Here is a 24129-nt window from a genome sequence, read left to right as displayed (position 1 = left end):
GTTCAGTGAGGTGCACATGAAAATAGTAAATATGCCATGTAGTATATGAATCCTTTATGAATTAGAATTATATGCAGTTTTATCCAGCACATCTGACCAAAATAAAATAAAGGACTAGCATCAGTTGGATGTTAAAGCATTCTATCAACTGTACAAAGAACTTGCAGGTATTGTACACTAAACGTGGAAAATGTTGGTATTGTACAGCTGCATTCCAATGGCATAGCAGGTGTCCCAAATAGCAGAAGTGGTGCACTCCCTCAGCTCCCATCTTCCCCTAACAAAGCAAAAGATGTGTTGGTAAAGAGGGGCAACAGCGACGACATCGAGGCATACCTCCACACATTTGAGAGGATAGCCCAATGCGAGTTGTGGGATCCCTGGGAGTGGGGTGACCTCATTGCGCTATTTCTGACCGGAAGGGTCGTTAGAAGCCTGAGACTATGGTCGACTGCAGCAGGAGATCCTGGCCAGAGTGGGTGTGTCCATTACATCAGTGGCTCAGCAGGTGGCATCATGGGGGTAACAGCCTGCCCATTCTGCTCACCGCCAGAAGGCCTCGCTTCCCCTCTTGGTCACACACTGGCTGCAGCCCAAGCTCTTCACCAGCAGGGAGGTGGCAATAGATCGGTTTCTATAGGCACTGTTATTTGAGGCCAAGAAGCAGGTGGGCAGGCACCGAGACTCCAACAGCTATGGTGGAGCTTGTGGAGAGGTCACACAAGACATGTTGCGAGCATGACAGCAGGAGCAGCTTCCCCAATGCTTCCAAAGGGACCAGAAGCCCTTGGGACAGGAGGCAATGCATGGCGTAGGAGTCTAGGGCAGACACATTGGGAGGCCGGGTAACCTGTTCCAGCCGACCAGAGGGAGAGGACCAGCCAGCCCACCCATCCCAGTTAAGCCCCCGACTGATGTTCCCATGCCAATGGATCCGGACAGTGCATCAGCTCAGCCTTATCACAGCCGGAACTGTCTGACTGCCAACCTGCTGGATATCCACCTTGCTGGCCTACCACCTTGTTGGCTGGTTTCCATTGGGGGCAGGGTCTGGGCAGCATGATGAACCTGGTACAGCCCTGTGTGGTCCCTTAGCACCCAGTCACCAGCGCCCCACTGTCCCTTACCTGTGTGTATGGCGGGCGATGTCCACCGGGTTCCTGCGGTGGATTTAGCAGTCCACATGATTGGGGTAATTGGGGAGCTCTGTCATTATCCCTGAGCTCGTAGTTCCTCTCCTTATCGGCCACAACTGTCTGGGATTCAATGTGCTCTACCAGGCTGCTAATAGAAGCTAGAGGGGGAGCCAACGGGAAGGGCAAACCTAGAAGACCAGGATGACGTCCTGACTTAGTCAACAACCAGAGGGACCTGTGAGCTGCCTGGCTGGGCGAGTGCACTACAGAAGGTAAAGAAGTGGACGAGGCCAATGGGGAAGGTTAGCAAGTTCCATTGTTAACGGTTTCTGGCCTTCTTCCCCAGATGCAGCACTGGGGGCAGTTTGGCACCGCGCAGGTCCAGGATAACCAGCTGCACCAGTGCTGGAGCCAGGTCAGAGTTGTCAAGATGTCAAGCAGGGGGAATAGATGAAAGAGCTGCTAGTGGTACCTTGGGAGTATGTCCAGACAGTACTCTTCCTAACCCAGACCCAGCTCCTGGGGGCCCACCTGGGAGTACAGAAAACCTGGGTGCAAATCCAAGACAGGTTCCACTGACCAGGTATGCGGCGGGCTGTCGGACTACTGCCGAGGTTGTGGGACCTGCCAATGAATCTCTCCGGTAAAACTGTGGCCCATACTTGGCCCTCTCCCCATTATAAAAACCCTCTTCGAGTGCCTGGGCATGGACCTAGTCAGGCCCCTCCCCAAGTCAGGGTGTGACCGCCAGTGTATTCTGGTTATCCTGGACTATACCACACGCTACTCTGAGGTGGGTGGGCATCCCCAATGAAATCCTGATGGATCAAGGAACACCAATCATGTCTAAGGTAATGTATGACGTGTCGCCTACTGCCCATTAAACAAATCTGTACGACTGTCTATCATCCTCAGACCTACAGGCCGGTCGGCCGCTTTAACTGGACACTTAAACGGATGCTCTGCAAGGTCCTTGACATAGAAATGGAAATATTTTTTGTAATCTTTTTGTATTTTACTGTATCTTTTGTGCAAACTGTATGCCCATGCTTTAACATAAATTTGTTCGGTCTCAAATTCCTGAATGGTACAAGCCTCTTTTATAATTTCGGGGGCAAAGTGGAATGGGTTCAAAAAACCAAAGACCCTGGTGTAGCTAAGGGGAGTATGTGTGGCAGAAACAATATGGGTTGACCCATGCCTGTCAATGCAGAAACGGAATTGGACCTCTCTTCTTTTGGTTGCAGACGACGTGATGTTGCAGAGTGAACAGTGACTGACTCACCCACTCACTCACCCTTTTATGTCTGAGTTGAAATGTGTATTGTTATAGTTATTTGGATTACTTTGAAAAGATATTTGGTGGATATGTAGGCGATACATCTCTCCCGTCACTTTACAGTTACTTTAAATGAAATATGTTAATGTGGAAATATTTTGCTGAAATGATTAGAATAGTACATCTCTGAAGGTGAGGCATTTCTTGTCCCATGTTTCCTCTTACCTCTTTCCTTTTGATACCCTCCCGCAGAAGTTCCACCACATCCTCACCCTCACAGTCAGTGGCCTTGAAGCCTTTTGTCCAGGTCACAAGGATGCCCTGTGTCGCAAAGGACAAACAATATCCAAAGGTAAGTCACATGTTGCCTTCGTGCTTGTGTCCTGCACGTCTGTTTCCCTGTTCCGGTTACCTACCTACTTCTGTTTGCCGGTTTTGTACCTGGACTGTCCAACCTGTTCTATAAAATCCCTTTCTCTCAAGCATGAGTCTGCATGTGGTTCCAGGCACTCTGTTCCGTGACACAATTTCCTCCAATATGCTTCACTTTTGGTTGTCAGTTGCATTTTAGGTGTCACATCAAGGTAAAACTAACTTAGCTAGAGAGTTGATTAATGTTACAGTTTGCCCCATCACAATAAAATCAAATATAGCATTAGATGGCTAGCTCTGGTCATAAATTAGCTGAAGTAGCTATGAATTAAATCATTAAATATGTAACATTTACTATAAGTTAATACCACGATGCATGTATTGGACAATACATCAGACACCAATGCCTTCCGTTATAGGCTTAGGTCTAATGTTAGTTGTTACTACTAGCTACAGTAGCTCACTGATCTAAGCCATTGCCTTAGTCTTAGTAGTGTTCTGCTCACTGGAAAATGCAGAAATGTAACATTACCTTTCCACTGGTCAGAAATGTCTTATTATCCTTTAACTTTATATGTCATATCCCTGGTTACCCCGCTTGCACAAAATAAACTGGTAGATCATTAGTAGCCTGCATTGAACGCTTTAAGGCTTCATGTACTATAATGAAGATGGGCTAATCGGTCAACGTTTCCCCTAGTGACTGATCTGTGGGTAACTGCCACAAAATAAAAAGTCAGCACTTATTTAGAAAAGGTTTGTTTGGAGATGTCATTAGAGATGAACAATCACAGAAATGTGATATTCGCAACGTAACAAAAGGCAAATGTGGTTAACACATTCTGCATTTCACACAGAAAAAGGAGCCAAAATGCAAAGGGAAAATAAATACACTGCGATCTTTTAAATTAGGCCTAAACGCAGTCACGATTATATATATAATATATATTAATAACAATAATAATTAGGCTACCGACATGGGTTTTAGGGGTGAGTATTTGTTCAATCATGCAAGTCTACTGGACCTGTCACTTTACTGTAATGTCTATACGTTTTTCTTTCTTTTGTGGGCGTTAGCCAGGTATGTAATGTCCCGGCATTCTGCAATAGCAAAAGTCATAGTAGCCTACTCATGTAAATGGTAAATGGTTGGCATTTACAGTGCATCCGGAAAGAATTCACAGCGCTTCACTTTTTCCACATTTTGTTATGTTACAGCCTTATTCCAAAATTGATTAAATACATTTTTTTCCTCAACATTCTACACACAAGCCATAATGACAACATGAAAGAAGTGTTTTTGAAATTTTTGCAAATTTATTAAAAATAAAAAAACTGAGAAATCACATGTACATAAGTATTCACAGCCTTTGCCATGAAGCTCAACATTGAGCTCAGGTGCATCCTGTTTCCACTGATCAACCTTGAGATGTTTCTACAGCTTAATTGGAGTCCATCTGTGGTAAATTCAGTTGATTGGACATGATTTGGAAAGGCACACACCTGTCTATATAAGGTCCCACAGTTGACAGTGCATGTCGGAGCACAAACCAAGCATGAAGTCAAAGGAATTGTCTGTAGACCTCCGAGACAGGATTGTCTCGAGGCACAAATCTGGGGAAGGGTACAGAAAACTTTCTGCTGCTTTGAAGGTCCCAATGAGCACAGTGGCCTCCATCATCCGTAAATGGAAGAAGTTCGGAACCACCAGAACTCTTCCTAGAGCTGGCCGCCCGTCTAAACTGAGCAATCAGGGGAGAAGGGCCTTAGTCAGGGAGGTGACCAAGAGGCCAACTCTGTCAGAGCTCCAGCGTTCCTCTGTGGAGAGAGGAGAACCTTCCAGAAGGACAACCATCTCTGCAGCAATCCACCAATCAGGCCTATATGGTAGAGTGGCCAGACGGAAGCCACTCCTTAGTAAAAGGCACATGGCAGCCCGCCTGGATTTTGCCAAAAGGCACCTGAAGGACTCTCAGACCATGAGAAACAAAATTCTGAATGCCAGACGTCATGTTTGGAGGAAATCCCCACAGTATCATGCTGTGGGGATGTTTTTCAGTGGCAGGAACTGGGGGACTAGTCAGGATTGAGGGAAAGATGAATGTAGCAATGTACAGAGACATCCTGGATGAAAACCTGCTCCAGAGCGCTCTTGACCTCAGACTGGGGTGACGGTTCATCTTTCAGCAGGACAACGACCCTAAGCACACAGCCAAGATATCAGAGGAGTGGCTTCAGGACAACTCTGTGAATGTCCTTGAGTGGCCCAGCCAGAGCCCAGACTTCGATTGAACATCTCTGGAGAGATCTGAAAATGGCTGTGCACCGACGCTCCCCATCCAACCTGATGGAGCTTGAGAGGTGCTGCAAAGAGGAATGGGCGAAACTGCCCAAAGATAGGTGTGCCAAGCTTGTGGCATCATATTCAAAAAGACTTGAGGCTGTAATTGCTGCCAAAGGTGCATCAAAAAAGTATTGAGCAAAGGCTGTGAATACTTATGTACATGTGATTTCTTAGGTTTTTTATTTTTAATAAATTTGCCAAAATTAAAAAAAAAAAAACTTGTTTCATGTTGTCATTATGGCTTGTTGTGTGTAGAATTTTGAGGGAAAAAATGAATTTATTCCATTTTGGAATAAGGCTGTAACATAACAAAATGTGGGAAAAGTGAAGCGCTGTGAATACTTTCCGGATGCACTGTATATAGCGCCTTTATCCAAAGTGCTGTACAATTGATGCTTCTCATTCACCCATTCATACACACACACACACACACCGACGCCAATTGGCTGCCATGCAAGGCACCGACCAGCTCGTCAGGAGCATTTGGGGGTTAGGTGTCTTGCTCAGGGACACTTCGACACAGCCCGGGCGGGGGATCGAACCGGCAACCCTCCGACTGCCAGACGACTGTTCTTACTGCCTGAGCCATGTCGCCCCTTCATGTTGGCATTTCACTAGCTCCCGATTGTAAACCGGGTGCATGAGCTCGAAGGCGGCACATGATTTGATTGCTTTTTTATTCTTCGAAACGTGATGGTTATATCCCGTTTCTTTACACAGTTCTTTGCATTTTTATGGAACTCTGCAAGGTCTTTTGAGCTGCAGGGTTTGGGCAGCAGAGAGCAGACAAGGCAGTGCTCCATAGTATGGTCTGCTTCTCCACATTCACAGGTGGCCAGTCTCGTAGCCCCATCTGACCAAAGCAGTTTTTGATCGTCCCATTCTGGTGGTTGAGTGTTTTCCACTATCCATGGTGCTTCTGAGCCAGGAGGGAGTTCTTGAGCAGGGGAGATGGTATATCTGTGTTTATTGTATGTAGCATTTTTATAATTGAAATCAGAAATTCTTGAGCTGACTGTATACTTCCTAAGAAAATAAAGTTTGTAAATAGTTGGTTTGCTCTCTTGTTCGAGCCTATATGCCTTCCATTGTGTTTTGACGACAATATACAGGTGAAATATTCAAGACTCGCTCGTTCAATACTCCAAATGATACCGTTTGTTTAAACACTTAATATAATGAATAACATTAAATACTCCAAAATAGTAATTATTTTTAATGCCTTTTTTAAAATTCCTAAAACATTTTTATCAACTCAAACTGTTTTCAAAATTCCACAATATTCATGAAATTGTATTGAATATATGGCTTTTTTTTTTTTTACTCAAAAAACCATGTACGTCCTGAAGAGCACCATGCTAGGTATGCATGCCTGGACTTTTTACTGGAATTTGTGGAATTGTGGGATTGAAAAGTCCTCCAAAATGGAAACCATATTAAATACATGCCACTTGAAGAACACCCTGCCAGCTATACGTGTGGCAAGAAGGGAATTCAGTTGCCATTTTGGAAAATATTGCAATCCCATAATTCCACATTCATACAGTACAAATGTCAATGGCATGTAGACCTAGGACAATGTTCTTCAAGAATCTACTGGTTTTTCATGAAAAGAGTTAGATTTAAATTTTAAAAGAATTTTTAAATAGTGGCATGGAGTGAATTCAGTTGCTATTTTTGAATCCTCTAATTCCAAGTAAAAATCACACTGTCGATGCCTTGTAACTTGAAACCAGTTTGATTTATTTTGTTTATGGATTTTTAAAATAGTGCAATGTATTGAAATTAATGGCCAATGATATTTCCTGAAGTGGTATTTGTGGTATTTTTCTATAGATTTTTTACCATTGTGCCATTCACCATTTTGGAGGATTTTCAATAAAATTCCAGTAAAAATTGCAGTAAAAATTCTTTTTTCTGAAAACAGTTTGATTGAAATCTTTTCATTCACATTGTCAATGACATGTATACCTAGGGTGTTCTTCTTCAAGATTATAGTTGTTTTTCCTAAAAACAGTTTGATTCCATTCATCTATAGATTTTTTTTTATTGTGGCATGTATTGAATACAATTGTCATTTTGGAAGATTATGTAATCCATTCATTCCAAATACAGTAAAATTTCACTTAACAGCATGTTAGTCATCAGTTGGATGGGTTAGTCATCTTCAAGAATATCATGATGTTTCCTAAAAAAAGTTAGATTGAATTGTACATATTTTGCTATTCCATAATAATTATCCACTGTAAAAATGTATGTAATCAATGGCACAGATGGTTTTAATAAAAAATATAATGCATATGTAGTGCAATGTTGAAAACATTCAACTAAAAAAAATCTGCATGCATAATAAAAAATAGCACTTTGGAGTATTCAAGGTTATTATTTTTATTATAGAATGTTTAAAATAACCAAACGGTAGCATTTGGAGTATTAAACGAGCAAGAGGTGGAGTTTTCAGCTGTGTAAAGTTGTCAAAAAACGATTTACCGTAACCGCAATGTACATGCGCAACAAAAATGTAAGTGCGGATAGTTTGACCAACGGTTTTAGACGTGCGGATGGCTTGACCGCAGTCGTGTGCAAACAGCAGAATTCCGATGAAGAGCGGCTTGTTTGAATTGTGGCATCTGCCCTTATATCGCTACAAGCCACCCAAGAGCAGACCACAAGATGCTTAAAGACGTCTCCAACAATCCTAAAATGTCATCACAGGACCTACAGATAGCTCCTGCCACAGTTGATGTCAAAGTACATGCATCTACCATCAGAAAGAGACTGCACAAGGTGTGCAAGGTGGAAACCCTTGCTGTCAATAAAAAGCATCAGGGCAAGATTAAAGTTTGCCAGAGTACACCTAGACAAAGACACTGGTACCGCTGAAGCGGATGTGGACTATGCAACATGACAATGACCCAAAACAGTCCAGTAAATCCACCAAGGAATGGTTCAAAAGAAAGAAATGGAAAGTTCTGGATTTTAATCCCATTGAGATGCTGTGGGGTGATTTGAAACGCCTGTGCACGCAAGAAACCCCTGAAACATCACACAGTTGAAGGAATTCTGCATTAAAGAATTGGAAAAACTGACTAGTAGACAGTTATAGGAAACATCTGATTGAGGTTATTTATCCCAAAAGGGGGCAATACCAGCTATTAGGCATATGGTGTCCTAACTTTTTCATCAGTAGGAATTGGCATCTTTGTTAATTTATTTGTTAAATACATGATAACAAAAGTAAAATTTCCATTGTTTCATTACATCACCTTTATTTATAGATATTGTTTGAAAGAAGATGATATGTCCATATTTCTTACAAAATAATTTATGACTGTAAATGATCCAGGATTAAAAATGCCTAAATTAATTGTAAGGACGGAGGATGCGGTCACAATTTTGTGGACATGGACATTATTTTAGCTTGAGGTAAGGTAGTACATTCTGTCAATTCCGCTTGTTATTTAGTTATTCACTTTTAAATGCATCTACTACCCAGCTAGCTAGGAACAGAGACACATTTGGGCAATGGCCATCTGCTTGATTTGTTTGTTGAAGTTGTTTGTGGTGGATTTTCTAAATTCCTGCAATGTTAATGTAGCTAGCTAGTGAGCTTGATTGAGCGATTGAGCGATTTTTCTGGTCAGATTACCTGTGATCTGGAGTTGTGTGAACACACTTTAATGTGTGAGGATGGCTGAAAATCTATGTCTAGCCATTCTACACCTACGTTTAACTATTCAATGCTTACGTTTCTGGTTCTTAGTTAATCTAACAGTTGGTCTACTATAACGTTAAACGCTCTATTGCCTCTGTGAGGTCAGTGGTCACCCAAGTGTTTGTGATTTATGGTATGATATTTGAGTAATTTTGATCTGCATTATTTTATTCATGTAACAAATTGTGATGGATGTGTTGCTTAAGATGTGTGCTTTAAGAAAATGTGGGTGTGTGTTTAGAGGCAAGTGTGACAGCAACACGGAAGGCAGCTCAGCCAAAAGGGTTCCTTCACAACGAAATTGTTCATGCACGTACACACTTTGTTTTACATAGACGGTTTCGATTTTTAATTCATGTTAAGATTAACCAGATGAAGATTTTAATAGAGATTTACATGCATAACAGTGTGCAAAACTGGAGTAGTTGTGCTTCAGGTGAAAGTCTTGGTTTCAATGTACTGCAAATGCAATGTAGTATCATTTTTAAACAACACCACTGGGACTGTGACGCACTACTTACTCACCCCTAGTAAATAGTCTAATGCTGCACTAAAGTGCTTATGGAATAGTTATTGTATGAATGCTGTATTCATTACAGCAAAATATTATGGTTGGCCATACAGTAATGCTTTTCATACTGTACATATATTACAGTAGGGCCTACTCATGCTTTAAAACAGACATCACAAAGTCCCTGGCCACACTGCTGCCAATAAAATCCTCATTAAATTCTTTACAGCAGTTTAGTAGCCAACGTTAACCGATTTGAATGTTTATCTATTTTTTATTGTTTGCATTGCATTTTTGTTTGTAGATTCCAACAAATAATTTATTTTATTTTTTCATTAGTTCTATGCGCTTGCTTTAACGTTAGCGAAAAAAAATGTAAGCAGTTCTGATCACAAGAAGAATCTACTGTACGGTAGAATTGATGAGAAGTGCATGATCTGCAGGGAGATCAAAATGGGTCAACTTTGTGGAGCCAATAAATCTATGCTGATGCACAACCTCACTGTGTATTAATAGACTATTGTAAAAATACTGACACGTTTTAACCACAAATGTGCAATATTGTTTAAAATACTAATCTACACAACATAGTGGCTGTGTCATAATGCTGTCACTCGGTTAAAAAATATTTAATCACGGAAATCCAATCAATGCAAAAACTGCAGTCACAGACAACTACAAAGTGCATAATGGTACTCCTCAGTTTTCAGCTTGTATAGCTGTAAGCATGCCACCAGGGGTATTTGGTAGATTTGGTAGTATTTTTTTCAAACCCGTCAGTCATATTGATGGATTGTTTTTTTATCGCAGAAGCACTGGCACCATGGGGTGTGGGCTCACGACAGCTCTGGAATAGAGTGCACTCACATTTCCATTTGGTGGTGGTTGTCTATAAATGGAACCTGTGGTTTTCAGGCCTAGGAGGAGAATGGGTTTTTGGATAGGCTGGTATTATTTTGGTTTGGTCGCCTGCCATTTACCCCTTGCAGGCAGTTGCCTTTTCCTTGTTTTGTTTTTGTTGATTTTGCCATCATGTGATGACAAGACCCTCCACAGCCTGGCAATACAGAACATATACCTTGCAATAATTGACAAATTGATCAGTGACCAGAATCTGTAGCACACTGTCACGCTTCAGTGGATGTTTGTGGCAGACTAGCGCCATCTGCAGTGTATAGAGTTAAATGTGTGATTTTGCATTTGATAAAACAATGTCTAGAGTTCATAGAATACCTGTGCACTGTATATATGCAAACTCTCTTCCCATAATCATTCATTTAACAAGCAGCTTGAAAGCTCTCAACGTGAGTCCAGAGATGACGTAGTCATATTTTGGAAGTATTTCTGAAAGTATGGATGGTATTTATTTTTACTAGCTATCCACTAGCTATCCACTATTTTCAGCAAACTTCAAGGATAGTTATGAAATTGTGTGAAACAGAGCATAAAAAAGTAAAGTAGTAAAGTAGAAGAGCCAGGGCCCCATTTGTGTGGCGTAACATTGGGTTTAAGCCAGAGAATACTGGAGAATACTTCGGATAGAGTGCTTGGAACACTAACCTCGCCTGTTCAGACTCATGTCAGCATCCTCTCCAGGTCAGGTCTCATAGTGACTTAGTTGGTTAACTAGCTAGCAGACTAGCCATTTAGCTTACTACATATAGTTTGTGCATTTAAAAAAATAAGAATGGGTAGCTAACTTGAAGACAATAAATTACATAGTTAATCAACTCATGGATATCAAATTAATGGAAATACGATGTTAAAATCAATTAATTGTTTTTTTCCCCTTGGCTGTAATTTCAGCAAAGGTTCACAGCTAAAATACACTAAAGTACACAGTTACATTAGATGTAAGGTAGTTGGCTCACTGCGTCAAGGCTGGTCTGTTTGCAGGGGAAAGAGAAGGTGAAACCCAGGGGCAAGCGGGCATTCTTCATTCCCATGTAGTCCAGGAAGTCAGAGATGCAGTACACAATGTGATCAAAGAGCTAGGAAACAAAATTGAGAATACATTTTTGGCAGATACATCCCAGCAAACAATTGTAGGTTATACATTATAAGAATGCTTTTTGAAAACATTTTTGAAACATTTGGACAACATTGCTAGAAGGTTATTTGTTTTTAGAGTTCAGATAACTTTTTTTTTATAATAAAATACTGCTATAACATTCTTTGAAACCATTTATGCAATGTTTCTTGGCACAACATTCTTACGTTTTTTTTCAAGGTTTTTACAAACATTCCTAGAACCAGCAACTAAGGCTGCCCAAAATGCATTACAATGATTGCCTCTTGCACACATTCACCCACACACCAACACCAAGGCAGCCAACCAACTCACCAGGATCAATTAGGCATTTGGTCACATTGTTCAAGGACACTTTGACACTTTTTGATTACCAGACAATTGCTCTACCACTGTGCTAACATTGACATACAGACCCCTCAAAAAGTATTGGAACAGCAAGGTCAATTCCTTTGTTTTTGCCATACACTGAAGGCAATTGTGTTTGAGCTCAAAAGATGTACATGAGATAACAGATCCCAATTTCAGCTTTTATTTACTGGTATTTGTATCTAAATGTGTTAAACAACTTCAAACATATCATCTTTCGTATCAGACCACCCAATTTTTAGGTGAACAAAAGTCTTGGAAAATGTGATTGACATGTGTTTCTTGTAGCCAAGATGTGTCTTGTTAGATTACCAACATGAAGACTAGAGAGCTGTCTTTGGGAGAAAAGAAAGCCATTTTGAGGCTTAGAAAATGGGAAATCAGAGCACAATGATGATTGTGATCATGATGCACAATAATTGGGGATAGCTTGTACAACAACATGGAAGTCCTGAAAAAGAAAGAAACTGCTGGCGTACTGAGCAACAGACATTGAACAGGTCAACCAAGGAAAACAACTGCAGTTGGTAACAGAAACATTTTGAGAGCTGTGAAGAAAACGGCTCAGTGACATCAAAAACAGTGATGTTTCTCAATCAACCGTTCAAAGAAGAGAACAGCACTATAGAGGCTCTACCACAAGAAGCCAAATGACTCATCAGTAGTAAGATGCAGCAAGCAATGACCCAAAACACACTGCCAACACAACCACACTGCCAAATGCCTTCATTTGGGAGAGAAAGTGGAAGGTTTTAGACTGGCCAAGTCAATCACCAGACCACCCAATGAACCATGCATTCCACCTACTGAAGAGCAGATTGAAGGGAAAAATCAAATAACAACTGAAAGAAGCTGCAGTAAAAGCTTGGAAAAGCATTACAAAGGAAGAATGCAACAGTTTGTTGATGTCGCTGGGTCGCAGGCTTGCTGCAGTTATCGCAAGCAAATATGAAGTGTTTTTCACGGTTCTTCAGCTTATTTTCCAAGCAGTACCTTCTTTGAACTCCTGTCTTATTGTCTAATGCATGCAGATTGTTGCCTATGTTAATAGGCATGTGCGTGCAGACCAATTACTAGATTAATGACTTATTATTGGTACCTCCGTTCTGGGCTTGAGTGTTGCATTTCTCTTGGAAGACTGCATTGCTTTAATGTTTTAAAGATACTCAGGACATACAGACTCTCTTCGACCGCTTTTATGGTTTAGTTTTGGTTGTTTTTTTTTGCCGGTTTCCCGTTTTCCCTTTCTCCTTTAGTGGTAACCCACATTCTGTGTGAGAGCCCTAGATCATATTATTGGTTATCACACGTCCTGTGGGTAACTTTAAGATTCCCTTCTAGATCGCATCTGGTCCTTTGTCCTCGCTCCCTTTACAGAACACTCAAGCCTTAAGGAGGAAGCAGGGATCCTGTCAGGATGCTGACCAATCAGCATGCTGCAATAGCCGCTCATGTGGGAGGAATAAAGACCCTCCAGGCCCAGCAACAGGCTATCGACCATCGACCAGTTGTGCCATCAGGAAGACTGACTGTATGTGGGAACCAGCCTGCTGGCAACCGCAGCTCCATTCACACTCTCCCATGCACCCACCCACTTCTGTCGCCCCCAGGGAACCCAAACTCCAGCTCCTCCTGCGCTACGGGGAGTCAGGGAAATTCCGGGGTTTCCTGTCCCAATGTTTAATTTGTTTTAAGGCTCAGCCATCCAGATTCGCCTCTCACGACCCGCAAGTGGAATTTAATTTATCATTACCCCCTAATCTGTTTGGACGGCCAAATTATGTGCGATCATCTGATGAAGTAGATGGCCATGATCTTTGACCATGACATCTCAGTTCAGGAAACCCGCCTGCACCAGGGTACCGAGACCGTACCTGGGTTATCGATCACTTTCCAGGCTCTGGCAGGCAAGATGGGGTCGGCAGAAGGACTCCTAAAATCCCTCTTCCTTAACACTCTCTCAGAAGAGGACACTTTGGCATCCCGCGCACCTGACACTTTTGATTTGCTTTGGTGTCCACGGGCATCTGGGTCGTTAACCGGCTCATGGAGCGAGAGAGAAGTGGTGGGGGGTAGGGGTAGCCATCTACCTCGGAACAATCCCACTCACAAGTTTCCCCTCACTGCTCCACATGCCTTCCGCTCCTCTCTATGAGGAGCCCAAGCAGGTGGACAGCTGTTGCCTGCGCAACACCCTTAGGGGCTGAGATAGCGGTAGGTGGCGTCAGCACTGCTATAGGCAGACCAGGGAGGCGTGCCCTAAGCAGACGGAATGGGAGGTCTCGCTGAACAGACGAGACACAGGTTCAATTCCTTTCACACTTGCCGGTCAAGTTAAGGTGGGACCGTTTTTCACAGAACACTGAGGCTTTTTTAGATTCTGGGGCCGTGAAGTTTTATTGATGGATTGGGCATTCCGTCGCACCTGCTATGTCTGGATGCAGGACTCTGACGAAAACACCACAGAATTCCAACAAATTTGAATGTTCAAAGTCATAAACAAGTGAATACAAGATTGTCCTTTCTTGCAAGTTAGTAGTAGCTAGCTAGTTAGCTAGTTTGTATCAAAAGTGAATGAAAACAATAAGTAGATTTACTATAGAGGAGCCAAGTGGGCTTAATTTATGTACAATGACTATGGAAAGGACTTTTGCTAGAATGGGGGAGTCTACATTGTTTTGTAGTTTGTCTACTACGCAGACTACCTCAAGCGGCTGACGCTACTTGTGTATCTCAAGTCACTTCCACAACGTGCAGGAATGTGAGTGGTTGGTTTAGGCAGGTACCACGTTACTACTAGCTTGCTAACATTTAGAATGATCAACAGTTGATAACATTTCCAAATCTACGGTACCAGTAGTGCCTTATGGTGCTCGATCCAGCAGAGCTGGCCTTGAGCAGTTTGAGCCAAATCTAATCGCACACGTATGTGGTTGTGCTCACAAATCAGCTGCTCTTCTCCAATCTCCATGGTGCAAAGCTGAGACCGGAGCACATAGAGAGTCTGTGACACTGATCGTCAAAGTAAAGCAACCTGGCAAGAAAAGTTCTGTGCACCTGAAATGCTTTTTCTGTGTTTTGGCTTTATAATAATTTATTTTGGTTAATCATTTTTTGTAATAAACCGTGAGGGGGAAGGGTAAAGATTATCATTTCCTAATACGTTTGTCTGGTGTTTGAACTCACTGTCTCTCTCACTCTATAACATAACCTAATAAATTGGGTGGATGCGTTTGTTAGCTTTTAAGCTTTTGTCCCTGACTTTTTCTTTGTTTTCCAGTACAATCCAGGACATCTGGCCTCTGCTTCTTCAGTCCCTATCTATTTCTCACTCATTATCAATTTAGCTTTACTGGCATGATGTAGCTACATATGCATATTCTTTTGCACCATTCTTTGTGTGAAAATCCCAGGAGAATTTCTGGGATACTCAAGCCACCCTGTCTGCCACCAACAATCATTCCATGGATCACATTTTTCCCCCATTCAGATGATTGATGTGAACATTAACTGAAGCTGCTGACCTGTATCTACATGATTTAGGAATACAGGAATTCAGAAAAGAAGATTAATAAAACGAAATGATCAAAAGGAAAAAACAAGTAAATAGAACCTTATAGTGTGTGGTTGGGGTAGATTAAGGCAGTGGTTCCCAACCATGGTCCTGTTTATGCTAGTTTTTGTTCCAATCAAAGTTGTAATCCCTGAATTTTAAAAGGCTGTTAGTGTTACTTTATGTGCTTTTCATGTCTAGAGGAATTATTTACCCGCTGAAGACATATGTCAGAAAAAGCTATGCGTGGCATGAAGAATACGAATCCTCTGCTGTGCTTATTGTGCAATATTGCAAACAATTACATGAGAAGGGCAACACAACGAACTGATGAAATGAGGATAATTAATAGGCTCCTAATTAAGTTGTTCAACACTTGTTTCAGTCTGATCATATTTTTCATTAAACCTATTAAAATAACGCAGATTTGGCTCTACCAAATGATTAGTGTTCGTGGCTGTGTGTCCACACTTTCACCAGTTAGTAGCCCATTGATTCACCCTTTTCTTTAATTTGATCAATTAAATAATGTTGTTACCTCTAAGTAATTATTTTCAATAAAGTATAATGAGCACAACATGTATATGAAATTCATGGAGTGCTCAGATATGTCTTATGTGATGTGGCTTCAAATTAAGAAAAATAAGAAGCATTAAGAAAATAAATAAAGACTAAAAATTCTGTGCTTGGAATGAAAACTATTATACTAAGGATTGTGAGTAGGAACCACTGGATTTCTGAAAGAAACTGTTTCTGTTCTTTTGAATTTTTCATACTGAAGGAAAAATTGCATCTCTGTCTCAACCTGAAGGTTGGGTAATTTCAGGACCAGCTGACAATTAGTGTTGCGATTAGTGCAGTGAGCCTAATTCTGCCCCGCTTGAATTTGTTGGGGATTTTCAATATAGGCTATTTCAACAGAATTAAGCATATAGGGTCTCTATTGGTTGTTGCTTCACACCCATATTATGCAATAGGCAAGATCACACTGTCAAAAATCGTGCACCAAATTCTAATGGGAATTTCGACTCCATGGACTGACTGGTTAATTGCGCTTATATTAAGTTCAATCTTCTGGGCTAAATCATGAAGTAAGTTTCTTCTTCCAAATAGACAAACACAAACATGTAGTGGTAGAAAGGCCGGTGCTTTTTTATTACTTTAACTACCCCTTTACTGCCTCCAGCATTACAGCCATGATTTCTGCACCCACAACAGCCCAATTCCATACAGCCGCTGTGGCCACTAAGAATATTTAGTCATGCATTTCAGGTTCACAAATGCCCCCCTCTGTCTTCCAGGTGTTGGTGAATATATGCAAATTTGCCGCTGCCTGGCATATTTCCTGAGGCAGTAGCGCCAAATGAAACACAAATACACTGTAACATTACAAGGACATTCTTTTTAAAAAAAACATACTGCAACTGTGTCCTCTACAACGTTCAGATCCAAGTTTTTCAAAATGTCCATAACTTGAAAGGGAAAATACACTAGTCGCTTCAAAATGACATGTGTCATAGGGGAAGGTTCATATGTAATTGAACGATGTAAACCCTTCGGCTAAAAATGTTTTAAGAATGTTGCCATCAAAACATTCCACAGTAAGAACGTATAGAGAATGCTATGACTGTGATGGAAATTTTCCCTCTTAGCTGGGATGGTTTCTGGTGTTCCCGTCTGGTTTCTGGTGACCTGGAAAAGTGCTGCTACTCTTTGACTTGCATACCTCCTCTCCAGTCCCCTGCATGACCTCTACAGGAATGGCATAGATTTTGTTATGCATCTCCACAGTTCGCCTCTTGCCACTGCGGATCTTCACCAACAGGACCCTGAAGTTTGTACCTCCAAGATCCAATGCCAGGAAGTCACCATTTTCTGCAAGAACATCAAATATAAAAACATAACAGTTTATTTAACTAAATTAACAGTAGCAGCAAACTGCTCTCAGTTTCAGGAATTCAACTTCGGCCTTTGTGAAAATACTCATTTAATTGCAGAGCAACCTATTAACATTATTTCAAAATTGCAGTGGGTAGCACTGCCGCCTCACAGCAAGGAGGTCCTGGGTTCGAATCCCCGTCGGTCGGAGCCTCTCTGTGCGGAGTTCACATGTTCTCCCCGTGTTTGCGTGGGTTTCCTCCGGGTACTCCGGAGGAGTGGGTTTCCTCCCACAGTCCAAAACAGGTTAGGCTGATTGGAGAGTCTAAATTGCCCATAGTGTGAGTGTGTGAGTGAATGGTGTGTGTGTGTCCTGCGATGGACTGGCGACCTGTCCAGGGTGTATTCCTGCCTTTCGCCCAATGTATGCTGGGATAGGCTCCAGCCCCCCTGTGACCCTGTTCAGGATAAGCGGGTTAGGATAATGAATGAATGAATGAAATATAAATATATTATAGTGACAGGTCGTTGGAGAGGGTGAATAGGAAAAAGCAAATGTTTGCAGATCTGTTGGAAGAGCAAGGAGCTTTGGTAAAGGTTCCGGTGGATGCATCCTCTAAGCATTTCTTTGTCTAAGGAATACAGCTGGGCAACTACTTCAAGAACCTGAGGAGATCCTGAGGGAGGCAGTGGGTTTCTACACCAATCTACACAGCAGGAACTGTTGATCAGTGGATCCTAATAATCTATTTGAAGTTTTTAAGGCATTTGGCTTTGGTCCTACCTTCATTGGACACATTCATATGCTCTATAACAGGGGTTCCCAAACTGTGGGTCGGGACCCCATGTTGGGTCACCAGAAAATCTTTCTGAAAAAAATTTCATTTTTGTCTCTTTAAAACATGTGAATATAGGCCACTACATATTTAACATTACAACAACCCAACTATAATAGAGCAATGAGGCAGGAGAGGTTGGGGCTTGCCCCTCCCAAGGACCTCCTTCACCCTTACATTCCTCTACGAACTGTTCATTCTTCTCATCGAGTGGGTAGATGATGACTTCGCATCGTTCTTCTCATCGAGTGGGTAGAGCCTTTTACTATCAAGCCCCTCTACTGTGGAATGATTTACTCACTGCAATTTGTGGAGCAGACTCTCTCCCTACGTTTAGGTCTAGGCTCAAATCTTACCTCTATAGAAAATCCTTTAGTTGAGTGGTCATTGCTGTCACTAGTGGGCTCAAAAATTATTGGCACCCCTGACAGAAAATGAACAAACAATACTCAAAAAAATTCTAAACAATATATTTATAGACAAACTCGAAATACCAACAAATTGTAGACCTGCACAAGGCTGGAATGGGCTACAAGAAAATAAGCAAGCAGCTTGGTGAGAAGTTAACAACTGTTGGAGCAATTATTAGAAAATGGAAGAAACACAAAGTCACCGCCAATCTCCCTCAGTCTGGGGCTCCACGCAAGATCTCGCCTCGTGGGATATCAATGATCATGAGAAAGGTCAGGGAACAGCCCAGTACTACACAGGGTCTTCAATGGGTCGTGGATGGGTCTTCCAACATGACAATGACCCAAAACATACGGCCAAGGCAACAAAGGAGTGGCTCAAAAAGAAGCATATTAAGGTCCTGGAGTGGCCTAGCCAGTCTCCAGACCTAAATCCCATAGAAAATCTGTGGAGGGAGCTGAAACTTCGAGTTGCCAAGCGACAGGCTCGGAACCTTAAGGATTTGGAGAGGATCTGCAAAGAGGAGTGGACCAAAATCCCTCCCAAGATCTGTGCAAACCTGGTGAAAAACTACAACAAACGTCTGACCTCTGTGCTTGCCAACAAAGGTTTCTCCACCAAGTATTAAGTCCTATTGTTCTATGGATCAAATACTTATTTCATGTGAAAATATATTAAATTTATAAAATTTATATGATGTTGTTATTGTGGATTATTTTGTGATATTCTGTCTCTCAACGTTAAAATGTACCTATGATTAAAATTCTACACAGTTCCATTCTTTGTAAGTGGGCAAAACTACAAAATCAGCAAGGGATCAAATAATTCACTGTAGGTAATTGAGTACTTTGACCAGGGCTGTTTCAGTGCTGTGGATGGGTCTAAAACCAGATTGAAAAACTTCCAATACATGATTGGAGTGCAGAAATGAACAAAGTTGTTTTGAAATGACCTTTTCTAGTACTTTAGACAGGAACGCAAGGTTCGAAATGGGCCTGTAGTTGGACAAGTCATTCACATCTAAGTTTGGCTTCATAAGAAGGGGTTTGATGACTGCAAGTTTAAGAGTCTGTGGAATGTGTCCAGATGCTAAAGAAGCATTGACAATATGTAAGAGTGGTGTTCCACTGGTCTGGTAGTAGCTCACTGGTAGTAGCTCCTTCAATAGTTTTGTTGGGATAGGGTCTAGAAGACAAGTAGAAGATTCTGAAGAATTAACTATGGTATTAAACTCAATGAGTTCTATTGGTCAAGGGTTAAGGGCCTTGCTCAAGGGCTTATTGTGGCTACACCGGGGATCGAACCACCACCTTGCAGGTCCCAGTCATTTACTTTAACCACTACGCTACAGGCTGCCCCAGAGTTCAGATAGGCCACCGGTCCTTCTGAAGATTCTGCATCTATGTGTTGAGTGGATGGAAGGACTGACCCTATAGGAGGGGTGGCAGAAGAACTTTGAATCTTGTCCCTGATTTTTATCATTTTGTCATCAAAGAAATTCATGAAATCATTGCTACTAAACAATATTGAAACAACATGAGTGATCAACATGAGTCTTAGTCACTCTAGCAGCAGTGTTAAATCGGTGCCTAGGATTGTTTCCATTTTCATCAATTAAGGTAGAGAAATATGATGAACGTGCTGTGGAGATGGTATGTTTATGGGTTTGTAGGCTGTCTTTCCAGGCATGGAGGAATGCCTGCAATTTCGTAGAGTGCCAGTTGTGCCTAATTTGGCAAGCTTGCCTGAGAGCACGAGTATGGTCATTGTACCAAGGTGCTCATTTCTTATGGCAAACTCTTCTCTTCTTAAGAGGTGCGATAGTATCCAGGGTTCTGCAAAGTACGTAATTCATTTTGTCGGTCAGTTGATCAACTGAGTTAATGGTAGCTGTATATGCATTTTGGCTGGAGCAAAGAAAATCCTCACACTGCACAAATGAGCCTGGGAGCTCATTAATGAAAGCATTTGTAGTCCTTGAGGAAAGTTTATGGCTAAAATATAAAGTAGGATCTGGTGACACATTGCAGGCCTGTGAAAGTTTGAAAATAATTAAATAGTGTGATAACACAGGATTTTTAGGCATGACTGCTACATTTGCTATTTCTGTATCATAAGTTAAGACCAGATTGAGAGTATGGTTATAGGAATGTGTGTTGATCAAAGCCAATGATAGACAGGAATTCTGATGCTGAGAGGATCACCTTCACTATCCATGTGAATATTCAAATCTCCTGCAATTACTACTTTAGCTGAATTAACAACGAGGCTGGAAAGGAAATCGGCAAACTCAAGTAAGAAAACACTGTATGGCCTGTATACAATTACAAGGATAAAACTGTTTTTTTTTGTCCGGATGTGCAAAACTGAGAACAAGCCCTTCAAAAAAGCTCAGATTTCAAAGTAGCATAGAGATTGGAATTATATACAGCAGCAACACCCCTTCCACGACCCGTCAGACGGGGAATGTGAGTATAACTGTAACCGGGAGGGGTGGATTAATTTAGGGCAATATAAGCCAAGTTTCAGTTAAACATAGGATTTTAATTTGATAATCAGTAATTGATATTACTGATATTAATCAATCCAATTTTTATCTCAGTTTTGTTAGCTGCATTATTAGTAGAATGACTTTGAATGATTTTTTTTTTTTTTTGATTAGACACTATCCAATTTTGTACCCCCCATGAAGTAATCCTGCCTTATATTATTATGTGTAGAATTTTACATTTAGTTGTATTGAATTTCATTTGCCAGGTTTCTGCCCACTTCTGGATTCAAGTCTTCCTGGATTACTTTAGTAGACTCTATACTGTGAGCTAAACCTCCTAGTTTTGTATCATCTGCAAATTTAAATAAAATACTTTCAAGGCCCATGTCTAGGTAATTTATGTATGTACATTTAAGCATGGAAGAGAGGTAGACTTCATTTACAAACCAAACATTAAATTTGCCCGTGTACTGATCAACTAGTTTGCTGGGCAGATGTTTAAATACAGAACGTATCTTTTTTTTTTTGTGATCAACATTTTTTATTGCTTTTCACACAAATATTAACAATGCATAACAGCAAACGGGGGGCAACAGACCAGTTGTAACAAGGCATATAGATAAGAAACAGATTGGATTTATGTCAACAAAAAGTTACCTAGCAGTCAGAATAAAAGCAGAAATGTCAGATGACAAAGTCTTCCATGCATCAACTGTGTTGGGTTTTGCGTTGTTTAGCCTTGCAGTTGTGCATTCAAGATTTACAATCTTCTGTAGAGAGCATATCCAAAACATATTCATGCCAACATCAGGTGTTATCCAACGCTGAAGAATTGCTTTCTTTGCAGATGTGAAGCCAGCAAACAACATTTTCTGTTGGCCAATCCTTAGATCAAGATCACAGTCATCATTGAGCAAACATAAGCACGGATTGGAAATATAGTAAATCTTGAGCAACTCAGACAACACAGAATTGACATGCTGCCAAAAATTGGCCACAACTGGACACTCCCAGAACATATGGAGAAACGAACCTGGAGCATCGGCATTAAAAAATTGACAGTAATAGTTAGAAGGTATCTAATGAAATTGCAACCTATGTGGTGTAGCATAAGCCCTATGGATGACTTTAAAATGAATGAGTTGGTGTGCCAGATTCTTAGAAGTTGAATTAAGATTGGACCACACTTTATTCCAATTTGGGTGAAAGCCTAATTCCCCAAGCTCTCGGTTCCATAAATCCTCAACTGGAAGTGTTTTTTTTTTGTTTTTTTTTTTTGTTTTTTTTTAAATCGCATCCATTAGTTTACTGTAAATTTTAGAAACACAACCGCGAGAGGTTGGGGTGGGTTCGATCCAAACTGACATAGGGTGGGTCGGAAGTGGCGAGCGCCAGGGCACTCCATATGCCTTTAACGAAGACCTCAGCTGTAGATAAACAAAGTATGATGATGCTGGAAGAGCAAACTTAATTTGAAGGTGCTGGAATGATATCATATAGATCTCCAAATGTGTTTACGCCTCTAGAGCTCCAGGTTTGTTGCGTGAATGGTCGGTTACCAGATAGCAGATTGAAATGATTCCAAAGGGGAGTAGAGGGGCAGAATCGAAAGGGACCCCCCATGAGTCTCTCAGCAGCTTTCCACACCTTAATGGCATTGACTATAATGCCACCAAATCTGTGGTTAAGATTCCTGCGCCCTGTGCCCGAAAAAAGTAGATCTTGTAATCTAAATGGGATAGCCAAACCTGCCTCTATATACCTCCAGGGTACTTTAGAATCTGGATTCATCCAAGTGCATAAGGCTCGAATCTGAAATGCAAGGTAGTACATCCTACAATTTGGAACCGCCAGCCCACCTGATAATTTGGGCTGCTGCAAAGTTGTGAGACGAATTCTCGAGCGCTTGCCTCCCCATAGGAACTTAGAAACCATAGAATTGATGTCATCAAAATATTTAGGAGATGGGGGTAATGGTAGCATTGCAAACAAGAAATTGATTCTGGGCAAGACGTTCATCTTAATTGTAGTGGCTCTGCCTTGAAGAGATACTGGAAGGCTATCCCATCTTTGAATATCTGTTTTGATCTTATTCAGGGTTGTATCAAAATTGTCCTTAACTATCTTCGATATGGTTGGATGTATAGTAATGCCAAGGTAAGTGAAACACGTCTTCACTGGAATATGTGTGGGAAGACAAGATGTTCTCGCTGACGGACTGAGGGGCATTAAAATTGATTTTGTCCAATTAATCTTATACCCTGACATTCCACCGAAATCTTCAAACACCTCTAAGACCTGAGGAATGGAAGTTTCGATGTTATCTAAAAACAATAAAATGTCGTCGGCGTACAATGAGATGTGATGATTATGACCATAAATAGAAATAGGGGAGATAGATATACTTTGTCTCATGGCTTGTGCCAGGGGTTCAAGAGAGAGACAAAACAGAATTGGTGACAGTGGGCAACCCTGTCTGGTCGAACGGCCCAGTTGGAATGGGGGGGAAATAACAGTCCCTGTTATCACAGATGCGGTCGGTGTATTGTATAAAGCCTTAATCATAGCGATGAAATTGACCCCAAAACCCAGACGTTCCAAAACAGCCCACATATACCCCCATTCGAGCCGATCAAAAGCTTTCTCAGCGTCGAGTGAGAGTACTGCACAGGGACTGAGAAAACTGTCAGTTAGATTGATAATATGAAGCAGTCGGCGCATGTTATCAGATGCAAGGCGTCCCTTTATAAACCCTGTCTGGTCCTCATTAATCAAGGCATTAGTAACCGCCTCCAATCGTGAGGCCAGAGCCTTTGCATATAACTTTTGGTCACAAGAAATAAGTGAGATTGGCCTGTAGCTTGAACACTCCAAAGAATCTTTCCCTTTCTTTAATAAGAGAGAGATAAGGGCCACCTTCTGGTCTCTATGAAAATTACCCATGGATATAGCATAAGGAGTCCATAATAAGAGGCCCTGCCAACTCCCACAGTTCTAGATATAGCTCTGGAGGGAGACCATCTAACCCAGGTGATTTTCCTCTTTGTAATGACCGAAGAGCATTATGTAGTTCCTCTAAATCTAGAGGAGAGATTGTGATATTGCAGGCAAATTGAGGCCATCAAGGAACGCCTTGCAGCGAGATGCATCATAGTCCATTTCAGAACTATACAAACGAGTATAAAATGTTTGAAATATACCATTT

General features: G+C 41.4%; 1 protein-coding gene across 1 annotated transcript in view; it reads right to left on the bottom strand.

Annotated features, from left to right (window-relative positions):
- Window positions 1-24129, bottom strand: part of LOC133115434 (hexokinase-1) — a 129618-nt gene that overhangs the window by 16168 nt on the left and 89321 nt on the right. Inside the window, exons 11-13 of the mRNA XM_061225351.1 lie at window positions 17035-17183; window positions 11229-11348; window positions 2641-2736 (exon numbers count right to left, since the gene is read on the bottom strand). Coding sequence (XP_061081335.1) covers window positions 2641-2736; window positions 11229-11348; window positions 17035-17183 — 365 coding nt within the window. The remainder of the gene's footprint in view (window positions 1-2640; window positions 2737-11228; window positions 11349-17034; window positions 17184-24129) is intronic.

This window comes from Conger conger, chromosome 2 (genome assembly GCF_963514075.1).
Source record: "Conger conger chromosome 2, fConCon1.1, whole genome shotgun sequence".
Taxonomy (NCBI): domain Eukaryota; kingdom Metazoa; phylum Chordata; class Actinopteri; order Anguilliformes; family Congridae; genus Conger; species Conger conger.
The sequence above is the reverse complement of the archived record's forward strand: the minus strand, read 5'-3'. Positions and strand labels throughout refer to the sequence as shown.